This window comes from Cebidichthys violaceus, unplaced genomic scaffold (genome assembly GCF_023349555.1).
Source record: "Cebidichthys violaceus isolate CVI_PGR_0920_01 unplaced genomic scaffold, fCebVio1.0.p SCAF_10, whole genome shotgun sequence".
Taxonomy (NCBI): domain Eukaryota; kingdom Metazoa; phylum Chordata; class Actinopteri; order Perciformes; family Stichaeidae; genus Cebidichthys; species Cebidichthys violaceus.
Window position 1 is genome coordinate 5904597 of NW_027176263.1, and position 24568 is coordinate 5929164.

The 24568-nt window shown below is 41.2% G+C and overlaps 1 protein-coding gene across 2 annotated transcripts in view; it reads right to left on the reverse strand.

Moving 5' to 3' along the window:
- zgc:171482 (zinc finger protein) overlaps positions 1 to 19572 on the reverse strand; it is a 49405-nt gene extending 29833 nt beyond the window's left edge. Inside the window, exons 1-3 of one of the 2 annotated variants that reach the window (XM_068722381.1) lie at positions 19062 to 19572; positions 5780 to 5896; positions 2713 to 2817 (exon numbers count right to left, since the gene is read on the reverse strand). In XM_068722381.1, coding sequence (XP_068578482.1) covers positions 2713 to 2817; positions 5780 to 5896; positions 19062 to 19097 — 258 coding nt within the window. In that variant the 5' untranslated portion in view covers positions 19098 to 19572. The remainder of the gene's footprint in view (positions 1 to 2712; positions 2818 to 5779; positions 5897 to 19061) is intronic. The other variant, XM_068722388.1, reaches the window with a different exon arrangement.
- Between the last annotated feature and the right edge of the window lie 4996 nt (positions 19573 to 24568).

Below are 24568 nucleotides of genomic sequence, written 5' to 3' on the forward strand. Positions count from 1 at the left end.
TCTGTGTCGAGGCGCTGTGGGAAACATTGCTAAATATACACATGGAGCAGCACAGGGAAACAGACGCTCTCATTTGGAGTTTGAAGAAGCGCTGAAAGTGTAAATTGAAAGGGCCGACAGTGCAAACTTAGCATTAAAGGAGAATAAAAGTCGAGGGAAAAAAAAAACAAGTATTTTGTCTTGCCCTTTCTGCAGGTAGAAAACAGACGGAGAGAGAGCAGGTTGGAGAATCGGGTAGAAAAATGGATACATTTCCCTCCCCTTTCATCTAGGAGCACCTTTACGACCTACTTTCTCAGTGTTTGTTCTGTGACAAACACTTTCACCTACACACAAATCACAAGGCATGGCATTTTACACTGGGCAGACGCTGGCATTTCATTCACTCTGCAAAAATAATTTTTCTGCTGTTCCCATTGGACTGCACCATGTCAATCAGTACGAGAACAGAGGGGAAAAAACACAGAGCTGAAGTGCAGAGAAAAGACGTGCAAGTCTTCCCCTGGAAGACAAAAAAAAAAGATGAAAGAGATGAAAGAAGAAAAGTTTATCCCTCATCGTATGGTGAGTATTTCATCTCGGGATAACCGTTCGTCTTATATCAGTTTTTCCAGCATTGTCAGATAATCAATGTCACATCCCTGCATGAGAGGTTATGAACAAATTGCTAGCTGTGGCGCTCACAGTACGGCAGATGACCGTACGTGTGTGTGCGCACATGGTTTGTTTGTGTGTAGCGTCCCATATGAGGTGAAAGCCAGCAGGGGCTGAGTCATGTCTTATTCACTTAGAGAGACAGATGGAGACGCAGGTGTGAATATTTCCACAGTGAGTGTGTTTGTAAACCCATGTGTCCTTGACATGCTTGTGTCCTGATTGTCTGCAGTCTGGTGCACGTGTATCACCTCTTTACATCTTAGTGCACAGCTTGAGTTCAGAAGAAGGGGTCAACTGGTGAGAAATATCATAGCAAATGTTCATTTCGGTTTTGCAGTATGAAATGACTGCGAACAGCTTGCGTGCTTGTGTTTAGGTCTGCAAAGATGTGACCACAACAAATAACAAATACCCCACCTGGTTGTTCTGGCTCCTGATATTTGAGACTGTCAAACCAGATCCATCTTCATGCGCTTGCCAGGCGGCGACCTGCGGCTCTAAAAAGTAAAGCCAATGCGGACGTGCCTTAAACTTTCTAATAGCCAGCAGGGAGTGACTCCTCTGGTTGCAGAAAGAAGTCTGATAGCTTAGAAGTCTATGAAAAAAAAGACCCTACTTCTCACTTGATTTATTACCTCAGTAAACATTGTAAACATGGTCTCAGTTGCTAGTTTTAAATCTTCTTCAATGTGTTTCTGTCTTACAACTTCAACTCTTTCACAGTGTGTTTTCAGTCAATGAAAGTTAATTGTAACATTTTGGTCACTCAAAAAATGTCTTCTTCAGCGTTCGGTTGTACTTAGCTCCACCCCCTTGTGTCACATACAGTTACAAAAAAACAAGATGGCGACAGCCAAAATGCCGAACGGGGACTTCAAAACGGCAGTCCACAAACCAATGGGTGACGTCACAGTGATTATGTCCACTCCTCACATTCAGTCTATGGCTTTAGTCTTGCTGGATCTTATTGATGGAATCTAAAATAACTTTAATCTGTTTCCTTATTCATCAGGTTGTTTTTAAACTTTAAATTGCTCTTTTTGGCAAGTGCAACTGGAAATCACTTACATTGGGGATGTCTACAAACATTGTAATTTCTTATTTTTTCCATGAATTTCATCTTTTCCGGTCAGTGGAGGACAAAGGGTCGTTGCTGTACAGAGATAATTGGGCCAGCACTCCGGCTCAGGGTCTTGGCTGTGGCACTACACTGTATTTGGAGACGCTCCACCTCTTCCCTCTTTCTGGCACAGATTTGTCAGTTAGCTTTGTTTTTCCACCAGCTGTGTCCTCAAAGTGTGTACTGTATGTATTTTGTGTGTGTGTGTGTGTGTGTGTGTGTGTGTGTGTGTATTATGGCATGGTACCCCAGATAAATGGGGCACACAACAGACTATTGTAAGAATCCCTCTTCGCAATAGTCTTTTACGTTCGCATTTCTTTTTCATACATACACAAAGACCCGCAAATAAAAATTGTAAATTGAATCAACCCCTAAATATCAGTTGTGCTTCACGTTAGAATCCCATCAATTCACTGTGGACACAAATGCAACCTCAGCATTTGCAAAAATTGCAGGACAGGGTTTTAGAAATATACAGACACAATGGCCCACCTAGAGCACACACTCACAGACAGACACACAAACATTGGTAATGTTGACGGACGTCCCTAGCCATAGCCTGCAATAGCCTGATATAGAGCTGCTTGGTGGCGTCTGCCGCCACTAAATCTGGCCACAAACACCACAGCTAAGGCAGAACCTCTTTTGGGAGGACTATAGCGCACAACTGCACACAACAGATCAAACGAATATTCCCATGAGCATTTGGCTGCAACGGCAAAGCCTGTGAGTAGTCTGGCCCAGGAAAGGATTAGACTGAGGCAGGTTTTTCTCATCTATATACATCGAAGCATGCTCCAGATTCACACATTTCAGCATGCAAATAATTGTCCTTCCTAAAACATCATCAGATACAAAATAGGTCATTTAGTTCATGAATGAATCTTAAAGCTTCACACTGTATGTTATGCAACACAGACACAGAAACACACATGGGAGCATACTGGGTTATCTGGCCGCAGTCTCTTGGAAGGTGGTCCTCCATCTTCAGGGTGAAGCATGTAGAACAGACGCACCTTGTTGGCGTGTTTCTTACTCTGAGAGAGAGAGAGAGAGAGAGAGAGAGAGAGAGAGAGAGAGAGAGAGAGAGAGAAGGTGTCAGCCAATGAACAGAGTTTTGTGTGGGCCAAGTGGGGAAAAAAATCAGTAACTGTCACTCCACCTTGGCTACTCCCTCCAAGCTTTTTATCTCTGTTTCAGCTGATGATGTCAGCAGACAGTTTGCTCCTGGCTAGTTGACTAATGGCCAGAGCCAGCCTCAGCTTTCGGGGAGCCCTGAGTAAGATGTTGGGATCGGGGGAAGTGGTTGGGATTTAAATATAGTGACTCTTTGCTTCACCTGTAGGCCTGCACACTGGGCCTACAGGTACCAAAGGAAGTGAGGCAATCGTTTGGAAAGCTCAAATTACATTGAAAGGGAAACGATAATATCCTGGTGCCCTAAAAAATAAATAAAGATATAAATATGTTGGTAAAAAAACAGATAATAGATTGAAATGAGTCTGCATGATATTAAAAGTCCTTGGTGAGAAGATTGTTAAGTATGTATCTGTACTATTGATGGGTGTTTGTGCTGCTCATTAGAGTTGTGTCAATTCAGTATCAAAAATGCCTCCAATGCATCCTAAAATGCACCAATCCCATATCACATCACCATATAATTTATCATTGAGTAACATTATGATGCGTTCAGGCCCCATTCATTAAAAATGAGTATTGGGCAAAGGTGTAATATAAAATCATCATGATGTGTTCAAATGTCATCTTGTAACATTTTTTTTCTGGTGAGAAGAGATTATAATTTTTCTTCACAGCAAAATAAAATATATATTAGAAAGGTAATCATGACCAGTTTTTAACACACTGGTATCAGATTGCTTCCCCGTTTCGGTCGATACGCAAGGTCAAGTGTCAGGAAGGAAGACGGTCTGGGAATATCTGTCCTGCTTAGCAACTTAATAATGTTGTGTTTTCACCCGGCTGTTTGTGGGTGTTTTTGTTTGCCTCTGTTACAATCTCTATTATCTGTAATAATTACAAATGTACAGTAGTGTGTTATAAGAGAGCACTGAGCCGTCCTTGAAGCTGCTTGCTGTCACTTTAATGGGCAACAATGAAAGTCAGTGGACAGACTGCAGGGTAAAGATTAGTGCATGTGTGTGTGTTGAGACAGCTCTGTGTGTTTGTCCACAAGGTTGACACAGCTATCTTGCTCTATACATATCCTTTTTTTTTATTGGCATGCTGGGTGACCTTCACTCCTTTCTGCCATATAACAACTATTATTATCTGTACATTCCACTGTCAAAGGGATCGTATCTTTAATGCCACATATGCAGTCAAATTCACGACAGAGTGCAGGGATTCAAGTCAAGATTGTGGTTTACATAAAGCATCACTGGTGAAAAATGTAAAAATGTGGATTGTCGTTATTAAATGCGTCAAATGTCTTCAGATGACTGTTTCCAGAACTGGGAATCACTTCACTGTTTCCACCAATCATGTGGGTCACATGGTTGGTGGAATTATGTTTTGTTGTTGTTAAGTCAAGTTAAGTTGTTTAGTTTAAATAGATATCATGGCTGAACAGGACACAAAGAAAGCGAATGGGAGACTCTGACAAGACACTGTACTTGCTGCTCCAGTGCTTAGATTGGATCCTCTGCCCCCGGGACTAGAAGCCCCCCCCACCACACACACACACACACACACACACACACACACACACACACACACACACACACACACACACACACACACTCCCTCTACCTCACATGCCTCCTCACTTGTCAGACTACTTTAATTCAGTTTGTCAGCGCTTGTGTGAGTGTGTGTTTGTGTGGCTGAGTGTTTGCTTGTGTTTACAGGTGTATAAATGGTCATGTGCAGTTGATGGCTCTGGGGTATGGGCTAAAAGCGGGACCTTGTGTCACCATGGTTACCCTGCAGTGACCCTCACTGGGCACCCTAAACTAATGGACTGTGCATGTCTCTGTGTCTCTTCTTCTGTGTTTAGTATCAAATCAAGTTGGAGGAGTTAAAGCTAGCGAGCAACTACCACCCATTGTAACCTACATGTATAACTGCTGAACCGCACAAGTATTTCTACTGGTGTTTTTGGCAGTTATGAAAGAGGTGCGTTGCTGCCAGTGGTAGAGGGGAAGGACTCCAGAACCCGGGACTCCTCAATAATTCATCCCCCATGATAGCACTCCTTTCTTTAGCCTGTTGTTGTTGTTGTTTCTGGGTCTCTGTTGAAACTAAGACACAAAAACTCCTTTGTATTTAAATTATTTCTTGCCATGTCTATTTCTTGCCATGTCTCCTTGATCTACCGACCTCTACAGAGACCTTTTATAGAGGGTGACACTGAAGGAATGCACTGACTCAGCTTGGCCATTTCTCTGCACAACTCAAGGCGGTGTGTTTCTGTCAGACGGAGGTTGGTTGGTAGACATGCATCAGACAAACACACACGGCCGTTGTCGTAGCGTAATTCTCCCCAGATAAGGGTCTTGTCCTCATTAGTCTGCTTGTTAATCCCAAATGGGTCTTGTAATCAAGGACGACCTCACTGCAGTACATGCATGCAAGCGCACGCGTACACACACACACACACACACACACACACACACACACACACACACACACACACACACACACACACACACACAAAGAGACACATCCTAGTTAAATAATGCACAGGGCTGATTATTGAATGGCCTATAATTAAATTACTCTTAGGGAGTCTGCTGAGAGGTAGACTACATTTAAACAAAAAGTGTGCGCGTGTTTGTTTGCAAGTGACTAGCATTACCATGTCTATGTATAATGGATGAGTGCTGCTTGGAACGGCACAAGCCCTAATTTGGTACAAATAAGGCTGAGGTGCCATGAGAAGTGTACAGTGCAGGAATCTGCTCGTCCAAGCAGTGAGGTGGCAACATTTTGTTTGTTTGTTTTGTGGGAGCATTCCTGTACAGGCAGAGACGGACTCACCTCATAGTGAGCGGTGCGCTGGGACTCGGAGATGAGCTGGGCATTGCAGATGTTACAATAGCTCTCTGTGAACAAGCCTCCATCCACGACGCCCGCAGACTTCATCTTCATCTGAGACTACACAAACACACACATGCCCAAACATACACAAATATGAATAGAATTCAAATGCAGAACGGAACCAAATGTCAGTGAACCTCACAGTGTGTGTGTTAGAGGTGCATGAGCATGCATATATCTCAATTTAGAAATAGTTTTCCTTCAGAATGACAGATTCGTCATGACAGTTCAGCCCAAATATATGTTGATCCTCTCTGTCAGAACATCCTCTCATGGATGATTTTGGCTCTAGTCTTGGAAACATTGCCCTGAGGCTCTGGCTTGAGTTCCTGCATTTTACACAGCAATAAACTTTTATATTTATATACTGTGTATATATATATATAGTTTTATTTCTCAGTGTATATGTTTGGTATTTAAAATATGAATCTGCGATATAACTATTAATTACAATAAACAAATGTAGTGAAGTAAAAACTACAATACAACCCCGTGAACTGAACAGAGGTGAAGCAGGATGTTCGACACGTTTCACCGCAGCCTTTAGGAATGCAAATTGCACAAAGAAGTGCAGGAACATTGTTCAGGAGTTCATGAAAGTTTAAGAAACTTGGGTTGCTGCTTTCTGGCCATGTTATTAGGCCAAATATTGACATCTTCTGTCATCTTTTCAACTCCACGCTGAGTTAGTATGCATTCTTCCCTAAAGCCCTACTCTGCAGCTCCACTCACGACTTTCATAACCCAAATTTGAATTTTTAAATTCAATTTTGCAAGTTAACGCTTAAGAGAGATGCACCTTTATTCACCCTTTGCAATAACAAACAATTCTGAGCACTGGAAAGAAATATAAATGCTGTAGAGCGGTACAGTGTAGCCATTAGCAACTTTCTGTGAGTATTACAGCCTCTGAAGTAAATTGTTAAAAGGTCTCCGGCAACATTTTCCGCTGAGAAAGGGTGTCTTAAAACCTTGTCGGGGCTAGAATTGCCTAACCAGTAAAACCATAGAGACCTGAGCATCCCACCGGGAGCCGTGGCTCTGGAAGCAGTGTTTTTTTCCCCCTGTTATACTGAGTACTGTAATAGAAAATGGTTTAATGATGTGCTCTGTGGCCTTGTGTTCAATTTTCTATTCTCTTTATTATGTGTACCCCGTAGGCACTGCTCTGACAGGGCTAGGGTGAGTAACGTGTCTGCAGGGAATGGTCCAGGAACATCCACCATTAAACTGGATGAGCCCCTTGCCCCAAGGAAGCGACAGGACAGGGTGCAAATGTTTTATAGAGCAAGATACATGAATGTTGCACAGGTCAGCTCCAGTAACTTTGAAAGGAGATGGTCTTTTGTCCGGCATGGTATCCCCAGAATTGCAACATTAGGGATGAGATCACACAAAATCTACTCCATGTGTCAGCAGGGAAACGCAGTGCTGGGAATTGGTATTATTTATTTCAAGTGTAGTGTGTAATTACCTTTTAGCCAATACACTGGCTCAGCACACGCACACACACACACACACACACACACACACACACACACACACACACACACACACACACACACACACACATTAACACACTGCTGGTAATTACCCCTGTCTGTTCTCCTTGTCTGTTTAGTGCACCCTGGACCCTCCAATTAACTACAGACATGGTGTATAGACAATTCCTCAATTATCTAATTAAACCGACAGCACAGTACGACCCCCATACATTATAATAAAAGGGCAATGCAGATACATTTGAAGTAGAGCAGCACTCTTTAACATTACCTTAATGTGTGCTCGGCAAGTTACAAGCGTCTGAGAAGGATAATATTCATTCTGAAATGTCAGCTGGAAACTTGTTTTGTCTGGAGGCATGGAGGCATTATCACCTTCAGTTTGTGAAGTGTCTTATAAGACACCAAGGAACAGATATATTTTGCAAACTGACATATTAGATTTGCTGCAAAATTTGTGTCCTCCAGCTTTTTGTGACAAGAAAAAAAAACCCTTGTCTGTCTGGACGTCAGCCAGGCAGAAGCTAATCCATCTCCTAATCTTCAGGCTAATTAAAAGTGATTGACTGCAGAAACGTCCTTATCTTCCTAATATCTCTATTACCTTTTGATTATTACATGCAGTATGGAAGATGTAGACTAATTAATAGACTAAATCCGTTGGTGAGATTAATAGAATGGCAGGCCCAATGAAGCAAAAAGATGGGGAGACAGATAGTGGGGGGAAATAATGAAAGAGGTATGGAGAGAGGAAAAAAGAGAGGGAGGGGGAGGTTTATAATGGTCTTCATGTTACATGGGTTTAGAGGTCTTAACGGAAAAGGGGTTTCATTGCCACCATACTGTATCAGCTCATGTGATGTTTTTAAATCTAATTATTGCAACTTTAGCAACAATTTCCTCAGAGGCATGAGGTTATTATTATTATTATTATTATTATGTAATGGGACATTTCAATTTAGGTTCATCTTTCGATTCCTTCTTTATAGCTCAGCATCTTATTTTTTGCTTAGATGCACACAAAGGTCACTGTAAACTATGCAATCAATGGTGATGGAATTAATTGACCATTTATTGGAGGGAAAAGGCTCTTCTCTTCAGGGGAATTCTTACAACCTGTGCACAACTTCACTATAAAAAATAAAACATTTTCCAAACCTCTTGCATCCAAAATATCTTGCATCCAAAATATATTTTCATCATATCATATATCATCATTTGGCTTTGCTGTTGGCCGTGTTAGACATCTTCATGAATGTAATTGGACATTACGAGCCATAGTTGATTCTAATCAGCCAGCACAGTTTCTGAACTAATGCTATGCTTTATTTTGGGTTGATTCAGGTCTGTGTGGCTGCTGCTCACTTGGAAACATTTTACATACTGCAAGCAAGGATATTGCAGTTGTCAATCAAGTGAAACGACACCTACAGTCCTGATGAGGCAGATAAATATAGCATTCAAACGTGTTTGTGTGTGTGTGTGTGTGTGTGTGTGTGTGTGTATATATATATATATATACTCACATATGTTTTTCTGAACTTTGAGGACAGAGATATGAGAAGTATACACGAACATCTGCTCAATTTAAAAATAAAAACTCAGTCAGAAAAAGGATTGCAAAACCTAGACGAGACTTAACGAATGCATCTAAAGACAGAATGAACCTGAAGGTGGTTCTCCTTTAAGACCACATCAAGTATTGAACATGGGTGTGAACTCTGAGCCTTCCCTCAAATCTCCGCCTCTGGTCCACAATTCGTAATAAAGCTGGCATTGAATTGGACGTGGCTTTTTGTTCTTGTCTAGTAAATGCAACCACTTAGAGTGTTTTCTGTCACCTGGGCTTACAATATTAATTACTTTGTAGTATTACTTACAACTAGATAGCGTTGTACTAAATGAGAGCCCTGTTGTACTGACAGAGATATAGTGTAATGTCTTATACCACCGGGGAGCTTCAAAGACACTATTCCTAACACTCTCTGTTATGTCCCCTTTGAAAATCATTGTTTCATTCCGTTGTCATTTTTCTTGATTTGAATGCACCACCGCAGCCCAGCACCCCGAGAAGTTTGGTGGGGTTCGGTGCCTTGCTCAAGGGCACCTTGGCAGTGCCCAGGAGGTAAACTGGCACCTCTTCAGCTACCAGTCAGCAATCCCTACCTGGTCTGTGGCCCACGCCAAGTCCCTACAGACTGAGCTACTGCTGCCCCTGGTATACTGGTATACCGGTATACTAGTACTGGTATGGCGTTAACTAGAGATGAACTAGTGGAAGACTGATACATGGGCCACACTTTACAGAGCATAGGAGAAAGGAGCACACACAGAGAGACTGAGGATTAAAAAGAGAGAGAGCAGCAGGACGTCTTATGAAGGGTAACGTCGGTATTTTCTAACCTTGACCCTATTTTCCCATGTTTTTGTGTCTAAGTGACTAATGGAGACAACAATTTAAAAAATTGGTCCAGGAGCCTATTGAGCTAGAACAAATATAATCATATTGGGCGATTCGGCATCAATGAATGTCCACTCAAAGTGCTTGTTTTTGCCACATAAATGCTCAGATTGTTATTATAAGTGTCTGCCAACATTATGGAAAGGACCCTACAGAGAAATATAAAAACATGTTTACCTTTTGATCGATTTGGTCTGTTTTTTATTATGTCGTGTATGACTTGTTGCCTTAGGACGCTGTAAACATGGGTGAGAATTTGAGAGAGGGCTGCAGCAACAAGTCATACGTGACACAATAACAAACAGACCGGATCAAGTGTTTTATACTATTTTTTAGGGTCCTTTCCTATAATGTTGTCAGACACTTTTAATAACACTCTGAGCCTGTAAGGGGCAAAAGCAAACGCTTTTAGCGGACATACATTGATGGTGCGGAATCTCCCGGCATGATAACATTGCAGCCGTTTTGTGGCTGCTGGCTGCAGAGCTCTCGCTCAATAAGGGAACAATTTCAAAAAATTGTTGTCCTCATAAGTCAAAAACATGGAAAATAGAATATAGGTTAGGAATTACCAAAGTTCCCCTTTAAGTAAGGATTTGATCTTTTCATTTCTGCTCCATCAGAAGTGTCGCTGTGAACTGTCTGTTCCCCTCTCCCTCTTTCTGAGGTCACATTTTATATATATAATAGTTCCTTTCTCATTTGAAAGTGCTGCTCTGATTTAACTGTCAAATTATGCATACAGTCGATGAAATATTGACATCAGCCTGTGAGCCAATGACCTGTCTAATGAGTCACTGGTGGGTATAACAAAAGAAAAGGTTGCAGGGTTAATAATATGGAACCCTGTATCGCAAAGGCACTCTGCCATGTCACTTTGATGTTCCACATTACAATTTTCTTCCCTGTTTCACTCTTTGTAATGTAATCTTTCCGACACTCTCTCTTCGTCTGCCCCCACCACACACACACACACACACGCTCACGCTCCAAACCTCTTTGTACAGTAGCAATCAAAGGTACTAGACTGAGGGAATAACGTCTTCAAAGGAGCAGGAGCCCGAGTCTGAACCCAAATCGTCATTCATTCTGTTTGCACTGCAGGAGTTCGCTTTGTACTGTTCTTGCTCAATGCTGCAAACTGCAAACATAAACACACACTCAAATACAGCCAGGGTACAAACACACAAGTCTCACCTCGGAAAAATAAAACTAAGAGCTAAAAGCTAAAGATCCAAAATGGGTGACAAATGTGTGATTAGGGTTCCTGCCTGTTCCCTCATTGTTCATTTCAGCACGTTCAAACCAAGAGGGTAGATCGTCTTTAGTAGAGACAGAGTGTGGTACAGAAAAGAAAAACACACTTAATGCCAAGGTCAGGTCACACTCCTCCCCCTGAGTCAGTGTGTGTGTCTGTATTATGACTGTCCCTCTCTTTGCTCACTGCTTCTTGTGCCCCAAATTCTGTTCTAGAGCATTATGGAGTGTCTTCATATTGGCAGTCACACATATTCACACTATGCTTTTCATCTTTCCCCCAGCCCTTCTACCTCGTCTCTCTCCGTGTTGGAAATGTGGCCTTGAGGCCGGGGATTATTCATAAGAGATGGTGCATTCTAGACTTATCTGCTCTTGCCAAAGAAAAGCAGATAAGCTACTGTATTATGCACCTTAGTGCTGCAGTTCATTTGCAATGCAACTTGAAGTTAGACACGTTCATTCTTCTTAGGGATACTTACAGAAACGTTCTATAATATTTGAGATAGCGGTACGTGTAAAATCTCAGCTCACCCTTGCAAAAGGGATCAGGATCCCAAAAAGACTTACTGAATAAATACAGAATAAAAACAAGAAAGGGCATTCTCACTATTTCTTTTGCGTTAATAGTCCGAGGACTGGCCTGGACTAGTGAACATCAGAACATATATGGTACTGACAGGTGTGTCTAATGCACAGAGCATCAAAACTAGCAGAGGAATCAAGTGGATGTCAGCTCTGAGTCTTTTTAGCCATGCTAGTGGCGTGCCTCCATTGACAGCAATCCTTCGCTGGCCAGATCTCAACTAAAGGATGGATTGTTAGGACACTTGTTTGAGACATCCTTGTCCCCCTCAGGATGAATTGTAATAGCTTTAGTGACCCCCAGACTTTTTCATGTTAACTATCTTAGCTTAGCCAACATGCCAATCCTGCTATGAATGCCAATGACTTTGGTGATCATAGTTCAAGGTTTTCACTTATCTTATGAAATATCTCAACATCTACTATGAATTGTTTGGACTCACATTCATGTCCTCATTTGACCTTTGATCCAGCCATCACCAGGTGACATTTTTTTCAATATTTGGGTTTAATGACATTCCCATCAGCCTCAGCTATACTTTGTGCTTAGTGCTAATCAGCAAAGGTTATCATGCTAACATGTTAAACTAAGATGGTGAACATCGTAAATATTGCACCTGTTTAAGATAGCATGCTGATGTTAGCATGTAGCTCATCACATTGCTTAAGTACAGAGCATGGCTGTAGACTCTTAGTCCTTGAATACCACTCCTTTTGTTCCATACTAGTCATATTTATAGGAGATATTGCAGTGAAATAGCGCAGCCAATAAAAAACTTGACACAAGTGAGACTTTTCCTTGGTTCTTTGTTGCGTTTCCACATTTCAAAAGAACATTTGTTCATCAGTAGATTAATAAGATTGAATAGAAGGTCCCCACTAGTGCTCTCTCAGGGTAAGGCAGTTTGTGTAGCAAACTATAAATCAACTCCTTTCATCTCATTTATTTATTTATGTCATAGACTTTGTAACCTCTCGGCCTCTCTCAGACCTTTTATTCGGTGCGGCTGTGGAACTTTTATCTCTGAAAATCTCTCTCTGGGCCATTACTTGTTAATGGTATTAATAGCAGATCCACCGCTTTAGGCCACAATATGGATTCATTAGAGGGTGAATGAAGACTATTATCCCGGGCAAAGTAAAGCTTTCCCAATTTAACCGAGCACATCTCTGCTTCCCTTTATCTGTGTGTGTGTGTGTGTGTGTGTGTGTGTGTGTGTGTGTGTGTGTGCGTGTGCGTGTGCGTGTGCGTGCGTGCGCGTGCGTTCAGTAACCAAGTTAATGGGGGGAGACGAAGGCGGCCTGAAGTTTCAATTGGGGTCGTTATGTTACTGTAACATATGGGGAGTGCTATGCTGAATGGCAACAAAACTGTTGGGGTCTATCTGTTCCATTAGCAACTAATTGCACTGTTTTTATACTTTGGCACATTCTGTCCAAATGTTCTTATTATGTTTAGTGTGACTTTCCTGCCACAATTCTCATCTCCATATTTTCCTCTTAGCATTAAACAATGTCTTGGTTTTTTGCACTTAACACCCAGATTCAATACCAACTGTATTAGACCTGAAACTGCACTGTCAAAGCGTGGTTTGAGGATCCACCAACACCAGGGAAATGGTGTGATCGATGAAAAAGAGAGTCTTTGAACATGGTATTGCACTAAGCAGAAATATATTCGCTTTAAGGATTTGGGCTGATGGCAGCATGCGGTCCACTCAGTATAATACACACTTACATGCACATTGCTTTTGGTAAACAGAGTGAATCTGGGATCAGGGCACCTAAAAATAATGTTATAATTCAATATTTTCACATGTATTTTCCATAAACAATCTTATAATGTATTTCCATGTACAATATGTTTTATACTAGCGGGCAGATTGGGGTGAAATGCAGAAGGGCGCAAACGGATTTCCCATGAGGCAACGTGCACCTCAGCACCACAGACATGCTTTACCTCAGAGATTGGAAATAAAAATAAGTGTAAAACAAATTAGGCATAAAATTGCGTTAAGTGCATTAAGCCAAATAATGCTTTATAATGACTTTCTTCTCTCCAAATCTCTCCGTCCTCTCTCACTCTCTTTGTCTCCATTACTGAACTGATATGACTGCAAACACCTAATTAGAAATATGACTCTTTCCCTTTTACTAATTAGTTAAATAAGCTCATTGTTCTGTTGCACAAAAAGCTTGACTAATACGAATATTACAGCAAGGTTCTGGTGGCTTGACTGTAAAGTGGGAATATAAATAGTTTCAGTGCAACACGGCTGAGAGTTGATGATGTGTTTTGGCCCTAAGGGGACATGTACACAAATATCCTTGTAGGATCAACTGTCAATCACAGGTCTCCGATTTTATATATAAGTGTCTGTCACACTGTCGTGTGTGTGTGTGTGTGTGTGTGTGTGTGTGTGTGTGTGTGTGTGTGTGTGTGTGTGTGCTTGTAAGTTGCCATGCCTGCAGGAATCCCACAATAAGCAAAAGGTAAAAAAAAATGAACCCATTAATGCACCTTTTGTAAGAGGTGTGTGTCTCTGCATTTGTGTGTCTTTGTTTTCTTTTGTTACAGCGTTTCTATGAAAACGTACAAAAACACTGTTGGTTTCTGAAGTGTATACATGTCAGCCTGCTTGAACCACTGTGAGATTGTGCTGGAATAATTACACAGATCACGGTCAGGGTAAAGTAAGTCCAGATTAATAGTGTTAATAGAGTATTTCTGGTGTTTTCATGCTCGGCTGACTAGGAACCTTGGGATTGATTGACTTAACTTTCACACTATAGACGTTTTTGTTTATTCAGTTTGCCGGTAGCAGTATTCTCTAAGACAGTGCGAGTGTTATTACATTGAAATGATTGATTTTAGCTTTTGGGTTTAACTGTTAAGCCTAGAGCTTGTTTGGTCCTTGAGTGTTTGTTAGAGAACAGTGCTTCCAGCAAACTGGAGCTACCCGAACAGAGAAGCATTGATCATGCAATCATCTGATCGTACAAAAGAAGAAGTCCATGTCGAAAACAAGCCGACAAGAAAAGCAACTAAAACTTTGAGCTATTTTAGATTTATTTTTGGGTCAATCAAATAAGATCAAATGAAAAAAAGTAATAACAACAGTAGTATTCACCACCCTATTAACCACTCTCGGCTTCAGTTACATGAACTCTGCCTCCTTTGCCATTTGATTTAAAGAAAACAATATGTTTTCTAAAAATGAGTGTGGGTTTGATCCGGGAGTTGAAAATGAGAAGGCACCATTTGTTTATTTTCTATTGCAGAAACATTTCCAGGAAAATTGAGAGAAATCAAACAGCCTTTACACAACAACACCACACAGATTCTACAGTAGAGCAGTGAGTTACTTGAAATGAGTTATGTAGTCCCCACATGCACACAACACCCCCATCTACTACGATAGCATACATATAAACATCGTATGTGCTGTGTAAATTATGACCACGTATACATGCACACAAAGGAATATGCTGTTGATATATATGTATGAGTTTGCAGTGCATGCTGTGCGTCTCACACACATGACCACAAAGGAATATACTATTGATATGTACTGTATGAGCTTGGACTGCATGCTGTGTAACACACACACACACACACACACACACACACACACACACACACACACACACACACACACACACACACACACACACACACATGGATTAAATAGGGCATGACCTTGCAGCACTCTAGTCCATATGAATAGGAAGAAAGGACCTATGATCAAGTGCACGTGCTTCTTCAACTCGCATCTATTCCTCAGTGAGTTTGTGAGAATGTCTCTGAAGTTTTGAAAAAGCGAATAACTTATTTAGATAAAGTCAAAGACGGAAAAGAATGAATTCTACATCTGATAAACATATTTGTCTTTCAGTAATGCAGCCACAATATCCCCCTCTCCTTCCCTCACTCCCCTCCCTGTCTGGCAGCAGGCCAGTTTCCGAACATGGTGATGGAGCAAAAGAAAATTGATTTCTAAAGAGCTCTGTCTGCTATATCCGAATATGAAATGTGCAACCAGTTATTACTCTAACACGGATATTAACATAACACAACAACCATGTCAAGATATATATTAAAGATGTCTTGTTCCGGCTGAGAGACTCAAGAAATAATCTAAGATTGATAAACCGCCACTTGTTCAAAGCGCGCCAAATCCTTATCAATACTGCACAATTTTGACGATCTATCTGCTTTGGAACAGAAGCACAAAAGCTCTTTGGAAAAGGTTGGCACTGCCCTGATGCTGCCATGAGACGGACTCAATATCTTGATCGTGTAGACGGGCTCAACGGGCGGTCCTATATTAGCTATTATGCAGCTATTAATGAATGTACACTAGGAAAGGTCAAATGGCCCACACGTTGATGTACATGGACACACATGCACACACACGCACACATTAACTCAGATGCACCCATGCAAATACTGCACACAGTTAGCAGAAAGGTCACAGCATACGGTGTCTGAGATGAAGATATTTGAAGAAGATATGCTGCCTGTTGCTATGGAGCACTCCAGGAGGAAAACATACAGACACAAAAGACACACACCTACACACGAGATGCTATCAGTCTTAGAGAAACTAGAGCACTTACACACCCATGAACACAAACACACACACACACACACACACACACGTACACGCACACGCTCACGTACACGCTCGTTCCATCAATCCATGTCCTCATAAAAAAGCCGAGAAGCAGAAGCCACTTTTCAGGAGCATCACTGCCTCAATTATTTCTCCCGGACTTTGTGTGTGTGTGTCTTTCTTTGTGTGTGTGTGTGTGTGTGTGTGTGTGTGTGTGTGTGTGTGTGCGCAAGTGTGCATATGCTTTATTTGTGTGTATTAAAGGAAAGCGAGCACTTTGCAAGAACAACATCGCTTTTCGGTTTATTCCTTCAGGACTGGGTAATTTATGCCAGTCGGTTAATCAGATTCTCCCCCAGATGCCGTTCAGCACCTCATGAGAGACAGAAAGAGGGAGAATGAAATCGGCTTCTGTACGTCTTGATGGCTCGGAGCTGGCAACAGCTACACTGCATATGTTCCACATTATCAACATGCTAATAAATGGCTTTATTTTCTTTTTGCATTTTTTCCTCCTTCACTTTAGTATTGGCTCTGAGGTTACATGCAGTGCAGCACATGGCAAGTGACATGAATACAAACTGCATATATATTGCAACAACATTATCTTTACTTTGTAAACACATATTCTACAAAACGCACAGTGAAATACAGAAACACCTTTTAACTCAATTGTAACCAAATAGAATATGGTGAAACAAACAGTCGATCGACAGAAATGTATTCAGCAACAATTCTAATGACAAATGACAATGAAAAATCGCTGGTTCCAGCCTTGTAAATGTTATTCACTGCTTTCATTGTAAATAACCTGAACATTTTGGGTTTTAGAACAGGGCTGCAATCAATGCTTATTTTCATTATCGATCAATGTGCCGATTATTTTCTTAGTTATTGGGTGGTCTAAATAAAGTCAGAAAATTGTGATAAATGTCCATCACAATTTCCTGAAGCCCAAGATGCAAATGTCTTGTTGTGTTCGACTAAAGCTCAAAAGCCAAAGATGAAGATGTTTGAGATCACACAAGACAAAGGAAAGAAGCAAATCCTTCGAATTGAGAACTGATTGTCAACATTTTCTGTCTATTGACTAATCGATTAATCGACTAATCGTTCCAGCTCTAATATAGAGCTGTGGTTTGGACAAAACAAGCATTTTGCAAAAGGGTTATTGGACTCTAGGAAGCTTTGATGGGCATTTTTCAAATTTTTGACTTCTGTCAGTTCATGGACCAAAAAGTGAATCAATTATTTGACGGATTCACGATAGTGAAAATTATCGTCAGCTCAAGGTGCATTTCTCTCTATTCTAGCCCTGAGACACTCTGCCGCCCCGTCTGCTGCAGTGACCTGATGTACAGTAGAAGTCAGCGCAGGCTGATCAATAACTGCATGTAAACGGAGCATGAAGCCTCAGCTCTGCTCAGTCGCTGTGGCTACATGTGGAAAAATAGACTCAGAGAGGGAAGCTCGCAGTCAATAAAATGTCCTTTTCTGAGGACTGAAATATTAATTGCGAGTGATGACAAATTAATTGAACTGTCGACTTCATGACTCTCATTGTGTCTGAATGAGGGATATTTGAGGATATGTACTGTGTGTGTGTGTGTGTGTGTGTGTGTGTGTGTGTGTGTGTGTGTGTGTGTGTGTGTTATGGGTTCAGTCCTGGTGACAGGCAGGCGAGTGCTGTGTAAAGGCCATAAGCTGGTATCATCCTGCCACAGATGCCCTGTGTGAGACTGACGCATTCTTCTCAAAGTGACAAATACTTGCATTGAGCGCGCTCTGAATTAGAGGGATGGGAGCCAGTGAAACTAGATGCAGCAAGTATCAGACCTAATCCATAATACATCTGACACGTGTCTTCATATTTCACATAAAGTCATTATTGTAGGTGTGCCAGAGCCTGGATTGGCACTGAAATGAAAAGTTTCTGAATCATGAGGAAAATCCCTGCATCTAATTCAAATTATAGCGGGCGGCCAAGTTTCCTAAATTAATTCAAACTGCTCTGGAGCTGAACTGAAATGAGCTGAATTATTTGAATAGCCAGTGGCCAGAATATTAAGGTGTTACTATATTGATTGTTACTATATTGATAATCAATTCATATTTTAAGTCATTTTTCAGGCGGGAAACACCACCCTCTCTGGTGTCACCTTTTCCAACATAAGGATGAGCTGCTTTCCTGTCTTTGTCACTGTGAACTGAATACCTTTGAGTTTGTTCAAAACAACACGTTTGGGGACCCCACCTTGGACATTTGTCACTGTTTGCCGACCAAAAAGTTAATCAATTAGCCATATCCAGAGCTAAAATCATAAGTTGCATGCAGCCCTTACACTACATTAGTCCCGCACCTCATGACCAACATCTTGAGACGCTCCAGAAACGCATGCATCGACCTCATCGATAACTCAAAGTGCTACTTTAACGATATATTGTCCAATAAAACACCCAGGAAGGATATTATATAGGCTAAGCACGATAGGAAGACTATAATATATAATCACGCAGCAGTAGATGATACACATTAGAAAATGGAGCTCAATACCTGGCCTCTGATTTATCTGCAGATTAAATACCCAAAAGTTTGCAGAGGTTGCTACAAACTCTACTACCCCTCTCCCCGCAGGACTTTCATGGAGTGATTGAGTGATTCAAGGGGCCAAAACCTTCAGTATTCTGCTGGCAACAGACAGAACAAATGATCCAGACGTCAAATAAGGACGTCAATAACGCATCTGTTGAACAAACTCTACTGTCAGCATTCCCCATTCAGTTCGCAGTCCATCACTCACCTTGCGCAGAGGCAGCGACTCCTCTCCGACAACCATCCGCCAAACGTCTGTGATCCTTCCACGCACCTGTGCCGTAAAATCCCCCAAAAACTTAACGCGAGTCCTGCCAGCTGGAGCGTCCTTGGTAACGCTGCTCCGCAATACAGATGTCTTCTTTGTGTCTTGATTTTAAATCGCGTCGTACCCTCCAAAAAAAAAAAAATCTTTAAAAAAATAACTCCCTCGCGCTGCTCTCTGTCGTGATGCGCGTGTCCTCTAGCCCTCCGCTCTAGTCCATAGTATCGCGGAGGTAAGAAGAAGAGACGTAGCGCTGTTGATATCATCCACTACTACTCCAACCGAAAGGCACCGCGGAGGGGAAAACAAAAACAAAGTGAGCTATCCCAGCGCGAGGGAAGGTTCAGAGGAGGGGAGAGGAGGAGAGGAAGAAAGTGTGAGCAGCCTTCCACCGGGATGAATGAAAGAGAAAGCGCTCTCGGCTCACACAGTGCGCGCGATAGTGTACACTCAACGCTGGATTAGCAGAGTGAGTGAGTGGGAGCACTGGTCGAGTGAGTAGGTTTCCGCACAGTGCACCCACATGAATATCACCTTACATAAAAAATGAACTGAGAGACTGAAAGAGCGCCAAAAATCCCTGGAATGAAATGATTGTTGTATTGACATGGTGTTTCCATAGCGTGATGGTAAGCCTATAATTAAGTGTGCTACAGTCCCCTTATCACATTATACTGAACAGGCTCATTCCTCAGCCATGCTTCTTGTGGACGGGATGGTGCTGGTATTGTGAGTTTCTGCAGTTTTCCCAGCATGCATTTGACTGAAGACAATGTCCAGTGTCTTGGGATTCCGATGATATTCCTGCAGGGATTCCGAGGAATAATTATCCGGTGGTATTTTTTTTTAACATTTGGATCAACGATTAATTGTTAAGACTTTGTTAATATGCTGAACCTGCAACCTGCAATATGAATAATGCACATTGGTGGAAATGTTTCATGGTCATTTTCCTCTATTTACTGTCTTTTAGTAGAATATACAATTAGTCGATCAAATTTGAAAAAAACACCCTCCTTTATTGAAGTAGGAAAAATACCCCCCAATAAATACCATCGGCTACCAAAGCTTCACGAATACTTCCAACATTGCTCACTTTTTGGCGTCAATATCTCTTCTTCATATTTTACTGCAGACATGTTGATGTTATGCTGAGGAACTGAAAGCAATATGCTGAGTGGTCAACAGACAAGCTACAATACGAGGATGATTGCAGTCTATTGCTGTCTTATTCCGCAGACCCACTGAAATGAAACACACTTCTGGCAGATTCTACAAATCATTATCTCAGCAAAACCAAATTGCTGCAAATCAACCCGTTTTTCAGAAGGAAGTATTTCTAAGGAATTTGAATAAACAAACAGTTGCTTTTGAATAACAATCGAACCAAGACAACATTTCATAGCCATGACTCACAGTAAAAATTCACAGAAACCCCGTTTTGTTGCTTTGCACTGCCAAAAATAACCACCCTTTATCTATGGAAAATGGCATTAATTCACTGTGGATCGCAAACACTTCCTAAAGCAATCACATGCACCAAATTTAGAGCTTAGTTGAAAAAATGACATTTCTTGACTTTTTATATATTTTTTCTGTTCGATTATCCCGGGTCTTTTTGAAATGCCACATTTTCTCACTAGTGTATGGATGTGCATTTATTCCAGCAGAATGAGCGCCTATTACACGCTTTCTGAGGCTGTGACAGCAGCTCTCAGTGAGGAAGCCAAACACTTCACAGCTCAGACAATGTACCCAGGCAGACACACACACACGCACACACGCGCACTAATACGCACACAAGCATACACACAAACCCACTGACACAATGCACATTGACGAGATGAAAGGACCAATTTATCAAACCACCAGCCAAGGCAGGCCTGAGGACGTACAGTGCCAGCATTGGTCTGGAGAAAGAGGGCAGGATGTGCCTGTGTGAGTGTGTGTTTAACTTTTCTTTTTTTTCCCCTTTTTCTTTGGCAGTAAAGTCATTGCTATTAACTTAACATTCACTTTCGCCCTTTGGGTACGTTTTCCAAGAAAAATGCATCACCTTTAACCCTGATGCCAGCTGACGTGGCTGCATGACAAGATAATGTAGTTCTTGTGATTGTCAGGTGCTTTGGAGTACAGAAGAGAAAGTGTGTTAGTTTGTTAAAAAGAGATCGTGAGCAAAGGAGAGGCAAGGAGAGGACGGTGCTGGTGTCTGTCCCTGGTGCTTTCTCATTAAACCGACAAGATCAATGTTCATTCTCAGAGCTTTGCAGCATTTACAAGACCGAACTAATCCACTATTAGAGAGCTGACAGAGAAGGCACAGAGCAGTGCTTGGAAAGAAGTTGGGTTCAAATGAAACAAGAACAGTACCAAAATGTGTCTAACGTCTGTATATATATTCTCTCTGGACATCTCAGTGGATCGACGCAGCTCACTGTTGTGTCAGGACATCCTCACTGCAAGACGTTGATCAGTTAGGAGATGTTGTCTTGAAAGTGTCTTTCTAAGGAGAGACAGAGAGATGCCGACAGACACAAAGAAAAAAAATCTAATATTAGTTAGAACTTGATATTTGACTGCGACAGATGACAGAGCTGATATTAGCCAATATTGAAATATTAGTGATATGATGGAGGCTCTTCCTGGACGACAGCTACAGCTATTTTTGCATTCATTCATTCACTCACTTAACCTTCGATTTGTTTTTGTAAATTAATATGTCCAGATTATATATGCTCCATAATCGGTTTGTTGGATCTGGATCACAATGATTTGAAGTGCAGCTCATCCATCTGATGTACACGTGTGGACAACACAATATTGAGTTTATGAATTATTAATAATAAGCAAAGCATATTGTAACTCCTCTCATACTAGCATCAAATATAAGCTTTTGACAAATGCAGTCTTAAAGTATAACTGGCGATATGAGTGATTAGTGATCATTTTACTATTAACATTGGCTTTCCAAAACTCACGCAGTACTGTCTGAACCCTCATCTACTCGATTACAAAAAGTAAAGCCATGTAGAAACAGATACTACAAAGGCAAAAAGAAATCAGCAGAGATTAAATTGATGCACCAGATTTTATTTCCACACATCCACTAACTCCCTAGCTGATGGAGTGTTTATATTTAGATGTGAATAAGTGTGTGTTTATGTGTGAGGGAGAATATTTCAAATGTTAGTCCCCAGATTTTGTGATGTCGGCTTCAGTGCGGTGCATCTGTTGGGTTTTGGCTGCTGGGATACTGGCCCGGTCTGCTTGATGCTGCTCCAAGGTTCGGGGGCAGCCTGCCGGCGCTGCCAGTTGGTGGTCAGCCCGAGCGTGTTGGGTTGACATTGTAGTTGAAAAAAAAAAGTAAGGCCGACTCCAAGAATCGTGGTCCCAAAAGTATTTACAAATCTGATATGCTGTTGTTTGTTCACCACAGGTCGGAGACACAGAAAGAGACACTGACTACTACGATGCAGACAGTGCATTTTTGTGTGGAGTGCATGTGTCTGTAATAAGTCCGGGGAACATAGAAATAAGAGGATACGGACAAATATGGGTCCATGCTCTCTCTCCAATAAAGTGTTTATTGGAGACAGGTGAGGGGTAATCCAGAGATAGAGGTTTTATTTCAGGAGCATCAGCATGTCTTACACTTACAGCTCAGATCACTTACAAACAGCCATATATAGAGTACAGCTGACACTGAGAACGCACAGAAGGAGCTAAATCAAAATTAATGTGATCTTGTCGCCACCCTGAACACCAGACGAGGGAAAAGGAGCGAGGACAGGAGAGTAATTGATATCTATGGTGTCAACTCCAACACAAGTTCACCCTTGTGATTAATGTATTTTTCCTTCATTATCCACAACTTATTATAGCAACTCAAACATAAAGCCCTGCTCTTATTTTTATTGCAAAGATTGCAATACATGTCTGTGGCTTATGCCGTACGTAAGCAAAATGATGGAACATTTCTATTCATTAACTGCTTTCCTTAAACTTAATTTCATTCCACAAACAATGGCACTTCATTTATTCCAACCCTGACAGTCTGAAGTTCATTCATTTTTGAAGTCATTAGCATTTTAACTTTCCCATTTTCTCACAACTCAAATTTCTTAACATGATTGATAGCGAGGTGGCAGACGGATCCATGTCAGCCCCACTGTACAAACACGATATTTGTCATCAGATGTCTGGAGCTGTATTTTTACACTAACAACTCATGCAGAACTGGACTATGCATGAAAGTCTGTCATCTGGTTGATGTGTGAGGACCAAATTATTTATTATTTAGTCTATCTCATTCATTTTATACCAAAACTTGATTATATGTCAAACATTTCATGCCAACATTTGTCGCTGCAACATGAAGTTTATCTTTTTTTTAAAATAATTTTTATTCTCCTTCACACAATAGCATGCACACGTTTGCAGTTACACCCATTTCAATTCTGTACTTTCCTCGGGATGATATCAATAGGATGCTGCTTTTGTAAAATGATTTTTGTTGATGCACATTCATGCGTCCTGCTGCGCTGTAAATCCTGTCCTCCTTTCTCTGGCCCTCTGGTCTGCACTTGGTAGCTATGGCCACCTAGAGGTCAAATCAGCACAGCGCACGTTCCGTCAACATGCCTTCATACCAACGGTTCCCAAACTTTGTTAGCTTGTGACCCCCTCAAAGACAGCTAGGTCTACTTGTTAGCCCTGGTTACAGGCTACATATTTCTACAAGTTGTAATACACTATAAGTGACACTTCCCTCTCAAATTGTACTATTTGAATACTTTTTAGAGGCGTTAGAGAAGTAAAATGATCCAGTAAATTGCATTAAAAGAAAAATGAAACATATATTTGAACAAAAAAAAGAGGTCTTGTCCAAAGATTGTATAATCTTTGGATTTTAGTAACACAGAAGCACAGGCTAATATATTTGCATGCATATTATATATATTTTGTATATTATATGCATGTTAATGCTGTTTGATTAACCCATCTATCATCAGGATAATCCAAAATTACAGGCTATCTTTGGTTATTCAGCATGGTTGAATACAACAGTATACAGAATATTAAAAAGGACCGTCTCGCCTGTTGTAGGATGCATAAAAAGACACAAGATGGCACTAGAGCGCTGCTCTTTTGCTCTATACTGGTTCGCGAGAAGAGAAAGGACAAATGAGAGAGCGAGATAGAGACGGAGTGAGCGAAGCCGAAACCTCAGCAATGTTTTATGACGCACAATCAGCTGAGTGCCTCCATTTAAACCAACATTAATTAAATTTATGGCGAATTGAGTTTACACTCTGGAATTGAGTTTTCTTTACTGAAATCACTTTGAGTTGATTTACTCCCAACTTTTCCACTTGGTTGCCTCTAATTAAATCCAAATGACTCAGTCCTCATTACAGATGTCTCCCTGGAATTTAAACACTGTGTTGACT